This window comes from Euprymna scolopes, chromosome 23 (genome assembly GCF_053919585.1).
Source record: "Euprymna scolopes isolate OS-2025 chromosome 23, ASM5391958v1, whole genome shotgun sequence".
Classification (NCBI taxonomy): Eukaryota; Metazoa; Mollusca; class Cephalopoda; order Sepiida; family Sepiolidae; genus Euprymna; species Euprymna scolopes.
In genome coordinates, this window is record NC_136504.1 from 117,286,441 (window position 1) to 117,298,600 (window position 12,160).

The 12,160-nt window shown below is 31.4% G+C and overlaps 1 protein-coding gene across 1 annotated transcript in view; it reads left to right on the forward strand.

The window, feature by feature from the left end:
• Positions 1-10,964, forward strand: part of LOC145246161 (uncharacterized) — a 64,455-nt gene extending 53,491 nt beyond the window's left edge. The window contains exon 2 of the mRNA XM_080108029.1: positions 488-10,964. Coding sequence (XP_079964155.1) covers positions 488-1,639 — 1,152 coding nt within the window. The 3' untranslated portion in view covers positions 1,640-10,964. The remainder of the gene's footprint in view (positions 1-487) is intronic.
• Positions 10,965-12,160: the final 1,196 nt, after the last annotated feature.

Genomic DNA, 12,160 nt, shown 5'->3' on the forward strand with positions numbered 1-12,160 from the left:
CATCAAAGCGGTAAAGTGTCTTGTTTGGGGTGAAAATGTAATAATAATGAAAAAGATATACACTACATTTCTAGAAGTATTTAAGATCCCTGATATTTTGAAATGGTATAGTTTCTGCAGTATATTGTTTTTAAAAAATTGTGACAGACGAACAAGATATCGCTGTTGTGTCAAATATGGAATGGAACTGATCCTTGCAGCTGTGCCTAGTTTTTATTTCTGTTCTGAGAGATTTTTCATGTACCTTGATGTTGTTTGGGTTCGTAAAGCATTATCGTAGTAGCCCCGTTGTCTCAACAGGTATATACTATTGATTTTTTCGCTGGCAATGACCATTAGCGTTCTTGCATTAAAAAAATAAATAAATGTGATGGACAGATAAACAGACAAAATCTCTATTTACATAAACTTGAATTGAAAAAAATGCAAGCTAACACACCTGAAACAATTGTCAGTAATCGTTTAATATATTTTTTTTTTTTTTCAGGATGATCCAAAGGATGTTATTGACGGATATCAGTTCACCTATCGAATACGAGATTTGGAACGTCCAAGGTTTTGGTACCTGAGTTTAGCTGGTTGTCATCGAACGTTCATCAATCAGACAATGTGTGACTGGTCTCAGTCGCCTAGCAACATAGAGATTGCATATGACATTTGGATGGTTAATGGTCACCCTTCCACCAAGCACATCAACCCATTTGAACATCAGTTTTCTTTTGAATTGCACGACGTTGTTGAAATCTACCTGATTGCCTTGCTGTTGTATTGTATATTATTGCCCATCTGGTTGCGTGCATGCAACAATCTCACCCAACACCCGGTCACTAAATTGCTAACGCTAAACATTGTCCTCGAGCTCGTCGGAATCCTGCTCAACTTCTTGCATGTTATAAAATTTGCATTTGACGGTATCGGCCTGTCGTGGTTGTCTGTCATCGGCAACGGGATTGATGTCTTGGCTGAGTGCCTTTTTGTTCTGCTCGTCTTGGTGATTGCCAAAGGTTGGGCAATCACTCGCATTCACCTTGAGGGCCGATGGATCGTTTTTTCCGTCTGGGGTCTTTACACTTTCCTTAATGCTCTACTCTTTGTCTGGAGCCTCACAGAAATCGATATCATCTCAAACATTGACGAATGGCAGACTGGACCAGGCTACCTTACGCTTCTGTTCCGTGTCGTCATAATGCTGTGGTTTCTTTTCGAACTTCGACGGACATTCCATAATGACTCTCAATCAAAGAGGTTGCTTTTCTTTCAGCATTTTGGTGCAGGAATTCTTGTGTGGTTCTTTTACCTTCCTGTACTGGTGTTGATCAGTTCACAGATATCTGCCCTGTGGCGCTATAAGACCATTCTCAGTATTACGTACGGTGCTGACTTTTTGTCAGCTATATGCCTTGTTCATCTGTTGTGGCCTTCACGGTCGGTTCTGTATCTTATTAAACAGGATGGCCTCGTTGGCATATATGAAATGGAAGTCACGGGCTTTTTAGAAGGGGAGGCGGACAGTGGTTCAGTCAGTCAGCTGTTGCCCAATGAGGAAATCGAAAAAACGAAGGATAACGATGATTCTTCTGGTTCAACTCAACAAAATGGCACGGTTCTTATTGACGAGAAAGATCTTTTATTTGATTGATTGGTTTTATACATTTTAGTTGTGGTAATACGCAAGTATGAGTGCCCGCATATGTATATATGAGAATATAAAAAAAATATCTGAAAAAGATGGAATATTGTGGAGACAGAATGTATGAGAAGACAGAATAGAAAAACAAACACGGAACAAAAATTAAAACAAACTAGAGATTGAACACCTTCAGAAAACTTGAATATTTGAGAAAAATACCAAAACATGAAAAGAGCTGTGGATGAAGATGTTTTGGTGAGTGCATAACTATTCGAAAAATATGCATTTAAAAGGATGTTAATTGGAAAAAACTAAAATAAAAATCTGAGCAACAACTTAACTGTGGTTGAAGTTGATGGAATTTTTTTTCTCCTTTTTTCAATTAACGTCTTTTTGCATATTTTTCAAATAGCTACGTACGCATCAAAACGTACTGTTTCGTGTCTCTTAAGTTTTGACATTTTTTTAATGACATTTTTTTAATGACATTTTTTTAATGACATTTTTTTAATGACATTTTTTGACCTGAATGAAACCAGTCCATATTTTGTTTATTTTTTTATTTGTGTGTATCCGTTTCTCTATTTTATATATATATATATATATATATATATATATATGTATAAATGAAAGTTTAAAATTGAAATCACTCAAAAGACTATGTCAGTTGGATGTAATAATGCATTTTACCTACATCCAACTGAACAGCAACAAGAATCCAAATAAATGATGTTCACATCCGGAAAAAGTGGTGAGGAGTTTCATTGGGGGGGGGGTTCTTGTTGCTTATTGCTAATGTTTGGTGGTTCTCGGTTGAAATGAATTATTTCAACATCCAACTGACATGGAATTTCAAGTTATTTCAATTCTAACTTTAGTTTTTATCTCAATAATAACAGAAGGTATTTCTGACAAAGGCAATGTATCCAACTAGAATCTACCCTGCCACACACATACACACACATTAGTGTTTGGATAATTGATATCGGGAATCTGAAAAATCAGAATTTTTAGGGGTATTGGAATCGGAAAATTTTGTGCCTATTTTCCGATGCCAAAAATGATTCTTTGAATATTTTTTTTATTTCATTTTATTAAAAAAATAAAATCTTCGACTGCTGGTAGTAGTGTTAAATTAATAATTGTGTATTGATTTCAAATTACCAGTAAAACTAAAATCTATAGATCATCCTCCAAAAGTGTATTTTTTATGTTTGAGAAAATATTTGCACATTTAACATGATTTTTTTTTTTTTTTTTTAGACTTAATTTTCTGTTACTGGTATGATAAAATATTAAATATGTATTGATTTTCAAATTACCAGCAGAACCAAAATTTATAGATCATCTTCCACAAGTGAATTGTGGAAATATATATATTACTTGGGTTTTTAAGGTTAGGGTTAAGGTAATGCAACAACAAAAACAAAACAGAAGCAACTCTATAGCTAAATATTTTGAAATAAAAATCAGTCAGTAATTGCATCGGAATCAGCAATTTAGAACAATCAGTAATTGTATTGGGATTATCTCACCCCCCCCCATATATATATATATATATATATATATATATATATATATATATATATTTAAAATTTTTCTTTACATAAGCAGTAATTTGTTGCTACACAATCATGAGCATGTTTCGGTCTTCTAGTATTTAGTAACTAGAGATCTCTTCAGGCAACAACGCTTATATTATTATTAAAATCGGAATTCTTAATGAAAAGCGAAAATCAACTTTCAGTAAAAGAAGGCCTTTTTGTAAACAGGCTATGGGGGTGAAGGTTCAGCTTTGCGGAGAACAGGGTTTATTGGGTGTGAATTTGTTAGTTTATTTATTTTATTATTTGTTTATTTACTTATTTACCTGTGTCTTTATTCATTCATTTTCATGTTGGTGTTAGGGAATAGAGTTTGTAGGGTTAAGGGGTTAGGTTCTAAAGCCAGAGCTATGTAGATGTTATCTTAATCAAGTATAAGGTTCGCTTGTCTGAGACTTCAAGGGTCAGTGTGTCTTAAATTCCTTTTTCATTATCTGTTTTAATTTAGTATTTCTATTTATATCTGCGAAAAGGTTAGGATTTACCTGGATCTGTTGACCATTACTTGGGCTTCTAGTGAACGGGGGAGGGAAGGAGGATGAAAGGCGTAAGAAAGAGAGGAAAGAAGGGAGTAGGAGGAGATGGAATGGAAAAGAAGGAAGAGAGAAAAAGAGAGAAGGGGAGAGGTGGTATCATTTGTTTGATAGTGGTAGATTTATTTTCTCTGACTTAAACGAAATGAGCTTTTACTTGACCACCCTAATATTTATTTCTATTTCGTTTGTTCATTTAATGTGGGTTTATTAATTGGTATATTTATAAATTTGTTATTAAAACTTTTCATAATGATAGTAATTACAAAACTCAGAATATACGTCATTATTAAACTTATGATGGTTAAATTTAGTCTTTTTTTTTTGTGGCAGCGATAATGATTATTTAGCTAGGAGAGTGATTAGGAATTCCTCCCAATTATTTGCTACTAATTAGCACTGATATAACTTTACTGGGGGTTATATTGATTATTTGTAAATAGTAGTACCCATGGATCTTGTGCACGTAGAAGACTATGCATACACACGTATCCATATGCGGATATGTTACATAACCACCCGGAGTAGATGTATACAGGTGTTATTTGGAGTTATTTTCAACGTCTATATCATATAGTGTCATGCATCATTTATCATTTCGATTTCGGTCACACTTAGTGATTGTGGTATATAAAAGATGTATCATGATTGAGGTTAGTGATTATAAAGAGTTTTATTAGAGTATTTCACTTTAGTGGAAATATAACCATTGGTTTTAGGGAAACAAAGGGTTAATGTTTGCAGTGTATGTTTTCAGTTACTAGATAATTGTGTTCTTTATTTTTTATTTTATTTGTTTTTTATTTATTTATTTATTTGTTTTTTTTATTTATTTATTTTTTGTATGTTCAGGCAGATGTTATCCCATTTTTGTTAGTATCAAAGTTAACAGATAGGCAGTGAGCAGAGAAGCACGTATACCATTAAGCTGAATATTAGTTTAATATTTATGTTACAAGTGAATATTTTTAACGGAAAGGCTTATCAGGGGTTTGGCAGACATGCATATGCCAAATATAAATTTTTTTATCCTTTCACATTTAGGGCCGTCTGCATTTTCTATGAAAAGAAGGCTATCATCTCTGTAAAGGCTGATCGTGTCAACCTCAATGTCCTTAGTAAGGTTCTATAGGATGTATAGTCCCACTAAAACTGTAATTTCTGCAGAGTCAAGAGAGCCTATCGGAACATCAAAAGGTCCCTTTGATTCTTAATCCATTGCTCATTCCTACTAATTGGGATAGTGTTTCTGCATTTCCTCCTTGGAGATATCGGGGAGAAGAGAGGCAAATTCCATTGCATCATTGAACAGCTCTTTTGTAATAGATTGGGTAATAATTAGCAATATCGAATTGTATGAAGGCACATCTTTGTTTTGTATTCTTGAGAACCAGCTAATAGCCTCAGCAGTATTAATCCATTAGTTAAGATTATAGATGTTTTTGATCTGGAGATTAATTCTTTCTAAGATTTTTTTACTAATTCTTCCAATTTCTGGTCTATTTGGGTTGATATATATAAAATTATATAAACATAATAATAGAATTTTATTTATATAAAAGATCTACAGTCATATTGAACACTTTTGAAGAAATATTGGTTTTAGTCCAGGTTAACTATATACCGGAACTTTATATATACAGGGTGGGTCATGAGTCACACACTAAATAATTAAGTGATGTGAAACTGTAAAATCTGCAGGGCAAAATATATTTTCTTTTCTTTGGGTATAAGATAAATCTTCTTCTATGATTGTATCAGTGTGTACAACGTGTTTTTCAGTTTATTGGTTAAGTTTGGTTTTAATAAATAACGTTTATTACTATGAAAATTATTTCAAATCCTTTGGTGTGCGACTTATGGCCCACCCTGTATATATATATATATATATATATATATATATATATATGCACACATGTTGTATTTAACAAGAAATATAGTTTTTTGTGTATGTACGTATATATATATATATGTGTGTGTGTATTTATTTCCACAACCAAACAACATTGCAATTCACAAGAGCCAAGAAAGCTAACAAACCGGAAGTCCAAGAGTGAGTTTTGCTCTTATTTGGGCTCATCAGTTAGACGTCTAGACATCTAACTGATGAGCCCAAATGAGGGCGAAACTTGAGTCTTGGACTTCTGGTTTGTTAGCTTTCTTGGCTCTTGTGAGCTGGGATGTTGTTTGGCTGTGGCATTAATTATATATTCTCTCACATTCTGAAAATTATATATATATATCTCAATCGATCCATAAAATTTTTTGCAAAAAATAGCAAAGTGCAACAAATCATGTAAAAAGAAGACAAAGAATCTTGCATGTACCATCTAAATATTTGTTTCAGTTGATTCTAAATCTGTATATGGTAGGCATAATCACAAACTCATCTGGCTGGTTGTTCCAGAGAGCACAAACACCGACAGAGAATGCTGGCTCTTTTCTGTTGAGATGAAAACAATGATGATACATCTTCTGTGTTGGAGATGAATAACTTATTTAAAAGTAGATTCACATTCTTGTTGATGATGTTGTATAATAGAATCACGCCCCCCCCCTTTGCTGCTCAGGTGAAGACAGGTTTTGTCTTTGAAGTCGTTCTTTGTAGATAAGCATGGAGAATCCCGCCACCATCTTGGTTCTCAATCGTTAAACATATTTGATGTTTTGAAGATATGTTTCAACTGCAGCTTTGATAAAGCTTGATATGTTTTTATTTTTTTTCAGGTTGAAAAATAAGTGTCTGCTCTTTGTTTTCATATTGAAAAATGGAGCAAAATTGAAATCCGTAAAGGTCACAAGACTAAATTCAAATTATCATATTTAAACACAAATCATAAAGTTTATGATCTTTGTATATCAGGTGTCAACTGTTGAGCTCATCAATGCTGTGATTGAAACATATCTCGGTGTGTAGCCATATAATTGTATAAATAAAACATATATATATATACATACTAGCTGTACATACCTGGAATTGTCAGGTAAAAACATATTGCCGGGTGGAGAATTTAATCACATACTCTTTAAGATACACCAAATATCCTAATTGTTACAATTTTCCTGAAAGTTGAACATATTTTGGATTTTTTGGAAGCATAAAACATAGTCATCTTCATCTATGAAATTTGAACAGCTAAATACAGTTTCATCAATTAAAGGGAAATAACTCATAGGTTAAATGAAACTTGCTTCTATTTTTAAACGCAGCTGATCTTGATTATACTAATAATAAAAAATAAATAAAACAACTTTATATAATATTTCTAAATAGAATGCTTGAAACAATTCTATTACTAATTTCCATTAAAAAATTAGAGCTCAATATGAAAACAGACTTTCTTTAATGTAATATGCACATGAGATAATCTCGTGAATGTTGATTCGTTTTGAATAAATAATATATATATATATATATATATATATATATATATACACCATGCAAGAGTAAAAGTATATAAAATATACGGCCAGGGATTTTTACCCTGGGCCCCCCAAATCAACAGAGATTAGACCATTCTTGTAATGATCCGGTCCTTGTTGATTTTGCAGTGGAAGTAAAATTCTGTGTAGTTCTAGGAGGTCCACCCATCCAAGCTTTACCTTTTCTCTTTGAGAAAGGGTTAATTTATTGCTAATCGCCTGAGGCGCCCTCACTGGGAATGTTGATGAGGCTGCCCAGGCACTTTTTGCAGGTCAGAGTTGCCCCTCTTCGGGGACACTGACTTCCCAATCCCACTTTCCGACCCTTGTGTCACAGTTCTTGTAGTGTGAGAGAACTAAGTACCACAAAATTATATAAAAGTTCGTTTTCAGTATTAAAATCTGTTTGTGAAACAGTATACCTTTTGTATATTTGAACTAAATTGTAAACAGACAGACAGAAATATGATTTTATTATAATAGATATGACAAATTGAAAATATAAAAGAAATCTGATGAAAAAAAAATAGTAAAAGGATAGATTAGAACTCAAAAATGTATTTCAGCGTTTTACTATTCTGAGGTCTTTTTCTTTGTCATGCTAGAAAAAGCCCTCACAAGAGTTGGGTGAAACGTTGAGATGCCGCTTTGAGTTTTAGTCTTCCTTTTCCAGTGTTTTTCTCACTCTCTCTCTCTCTTATATATATGTAATGCCCCCAGCTCTAAATTGAACTCTTTCTGATATGATTGAAAAGAAAGCATTTTTTATGATAAATGTAAACTTTTAAGATCCAAATGCATTTTTGCCAACGAACTTTCAGTATTTGTTGTATTTTATTTCACTGATGTTTTTTGCTGGTTGTTGTCTTTGCATTCAGCCTTTGTGTCATTGTCACTCATTTTTCTTTTATCTTTATTTTTTCTTTCTTTATTTTCATTTTTTTTCTTTTTCTTTTATAAATTTTTCTTTTCGTTTATTCTTTTTCATTCGTTTTATATTTCTTTTTTTCTTTTTCTTTTATAAATTTTTCTTTTCGTTTATTCTTTTTCATTCGTTTTATATTTCTTTTTTTCTTTTTCTTTTATAAATTTTTCTTTTCGTTTATTCTTTTTCATTCGTTTTATATTTCTTTTTTTCTTTTTCTCTTGTCTTTTTTCTTTTTGCCTTGAATGAATTGTCTACAACACTTGTCCATGTTGTCATCTCAAAATATATTAACAAATCCTAATATATATATATATATGGACACACACATACTAACATTTATTCGGGCAGACATATACAGGCATGTACACTGGCATGACAATGTTTCGGCCTGTAGTTATTACTAGGCTTGTGACAATAGCATATTTTTTTCATTGTTTTGACTCTTGAATATATATCCGTTAATATCTTATATGCTTTTATATAGATGGATGTGATTCTTGGTTGATTAAGTGTGTCGGATATATACCTGAGAGTCAAAAGAATGAAAAGAATATTCTGTTGTCACAGCCCTAATTATTAATAACGAAGGTCCCAGACGAAAAGTGTGTCTTTTCATTTGGGTGTTCATATAAGAAAAAAAAAGAAAATGAAAGTTAAGGTTATATATATATGTGTGTGTCTATTGATAATATAAAAATAAATATTTTACATTAGATAGAATTATTTATTTATATAAATAAGTAATTATATTTATAGAAAATTAAGTATAAATTCGCAATGTAAGCATAATCAGCCAATTTACAAAATAAACATTTATTTGTTTATAAATCGAACTTTTCCATGTAAATATATATATATATATATATATATATATAGTCATCCAGATACAGTACTGTTTTGCTGTTTCACAGCTCATCAGTGCGGCTAGACAGGCATCTGCCTCGAACCAGGATCGAAACCCAACCACCCAAATGACAGTATTTTATGTCTACAGATAATATAATAATTAATATATTAGATCCTATTGTGATAAAGAGATACTTATTATTATAGAAAGAATATTACAAGAAATATTGAAATGATAAAACTGCATAATTTATAAGTGTATTTAGTTATCAACATTATAACAGTTTTATTAAGTTATCAACATTATAACAGTTTTATTAAGTTATCAACATTATAACAGTTTTATTAAGTTATCAACATTATAACAGTTTTATTAAGTTATCAACATTATAACAGTTTTATTAAGTTATCAACATTATAACAGTTTTATTAAGTTATTTATTGGTTTTTAATCTATGGTTTCTATATTCGTTGTTTGAACACTTAATAATTTGATAAACTTGTAAATTATCCAATTTTATTTTTTTTTTCGTTAAATAGGTTGATCACTAGAAAGGCAGGAAATTGTCCAATTTCTACTGTACATTCTTTTACCCTTATCCTCGAGTAGCCTTTGAGCCTTGATAAGTGGTGATGCCTATGTAAAAAAAAAAAAAAATTGTCAAATTTTTACAAAGAATAATTTTTAAAAACGTTTTTCAAAGACGAATATGCTTGAAATGTCAAGAAATGACTAAGCCAAATGCAATAAAATCAACAATATGAAATTTTCCACTTTTCTTGTGATCACCATGTGTATGTGTGTGATATATAGTTCTCTTTGTTTGTCTGTCTGTCCGTTCAACTTTTTCTCAGATCCGGCTGAAATTGTATATAGACCTTTGTTATTATAAGGTGCAGCGAATTAAAGATTATGGTATCAGTTCAATGCAATCAGTTTAATTTTTGCCTGTTTTTAATTGGCTAAAATATCTAGTGTGTGTGTGTGTGTGTATATAATATGTATATGATTTCTCCATTCAGTCTCAAGAGGCAATGGGTATTCATCTGTAAGACTACCTGCACAGAGAGTCTAGGGTGAAGCAAAGGTTGCACAATCTCCAGCTGCACCTCTCCTGAACTGGCATTGCTTGAATCCAATTAAAAGAAGAAATTTAGCAAGACAACTAAAAACAATGTTGAGATAAGTAGAAGGCTGGTGAAAATTTCCTTCTCCTAGATTAGTTGCCTAACCAAGGCTTGAGTCTTGTTTATTATTTAATCAGCAGCTGGAGGGAGGATATATACATTCATATCTTTTCCAAGGATATTGGTGAAAGCAATTCATTAGCCCCAACAGAACTGAAACCTGGTGTACTGAGTGCACATTCATGCAGGCCTTTTACCATGCTACTACGATATAGAAAATTGCATGTATATACACATATAATATTATAAAGTAGTACACTGCGTATATATCTTCTTTCTGTTTAACATTTTTTCTATTGTTCAGGAGTCAAGTGTTTTCTGATATCATGCAAGCTTGCTCACACGGTTCACTGGGTCTGCCGTCTCCAAATTCCACACCGTGCGGTTTTGTCTAATTGTTTCCAAGTTTTCCTTGGCCTCAAACTTTCTGTGATTTAAGAAGTTCATTCTTCTGCAACAATTTATCCAAGAGAATGAACGCCGTACAGGATGATACCAGCGTAATAGAATCATCTTTTTCGCAAATATATTGAATAGTTTTGTTGATATCAACAGATGACTGATTAAAGCAATTTAATAAAAAGAGGATAAAATTAAAATTAACTAGAAAGAAACGCATTTAAGCATAACATTTTCAGAAAGGGGAGAGGCTTACTGAGTTAATATATCAATTTCAGGCATACACATTTGCAAAAATACTTTTTTCTTTTCTTTTACAGGACGTAAAACTTTCCCAAAATTTGGATACCATTTGGATAATATTTTTGAAAAATAATTTTTATTTCATTAAACGATTGGATTTTTTAGTCTTATTTGTTTATTTGTTAAAACTTTATTTTTTCATTTTTTTTTTAAATTTATTGTTTTAAAAAACTTTATTTGTTCATTTTTTTTTTGTGTGAAATGAAATATGGATAAAAAATTAAATATTTATTAAAAAAAAATACATGTTCACGCACACACACGCACATCCTATCTCAATCTCTCTCTCTCTCTCTCTCTGTATATATCTATCTATCTATATATATATAAAAAGTCACAGATTAGAGATCAAGTGAATTATCCTGTCAGGTATTACATTGAGGTAATACTTTCAGGATGATCCTAGCCAAAAAAGTAAAGCTCAATATTTAAAAAATAGAGCAATATATAAGTTTAATGATTAAAGTTAAATTCTGTAAATCAAAATATATAAAAATATATTTAAGTTAAGAATTTATTGTTTTAAACAAGGAATATATGGAGAAAAATTTTGTTTATTTCCTTATTCACCATCCAAATAATATTTTCAATAACATTTTCAATATATGTGCTGAAAAGCCAAATAATTTTTTTATTCATAGCTGAACATTTTAGTAATTGCATTTCATTTCCTCTGATGATATGAGGCATTATTGAAAATCCATATATATATGTGTGTGTGTGTGAAGACACTTCTCAACCTAAATACTCAATGAATTTTTTATCTACAGATTTAAAATTTTGCATATAGGGCATTTAGACATGTGGAAAACTTATTAATCTGTTTCCATCTGGAAAAAAAGGCAGCTTAGGGATCAAAATTGAAAAATTGGTACACGGGCGTCATCAGATTTTCTGTCAACTGTTTCATGAATGCGCATGCGTGGCCATGAAACATGACAGCTTTATGTTAAGAATGAGTAGATTGGAAAATACTTTGTGAAGATTGTGTCAAGCTGGCCTAATGGTTATCATAATTGACTCACTGTTTTAGTTTTGATCTGGTTTTATTTTTTTACTTACAAGAAGTGAGCATTTTAGAAAAAACATAATACTCGCATGTACGTCTTAGTTTCTGTATTAATTAAAATATAATATTTATGCATACTTTACTACCAGGCAATGCTGAGCGGCCTGCTATTAAATATTTATAGCAAATGGTAAAATGATTTATAGAAAAATCATTTATTTAGGCAGCAAGAATTAAACAATTACAACCAATCAGTGTACGATCGTTTCTGAGATGATAAAAAGAAGTGTTCATTTG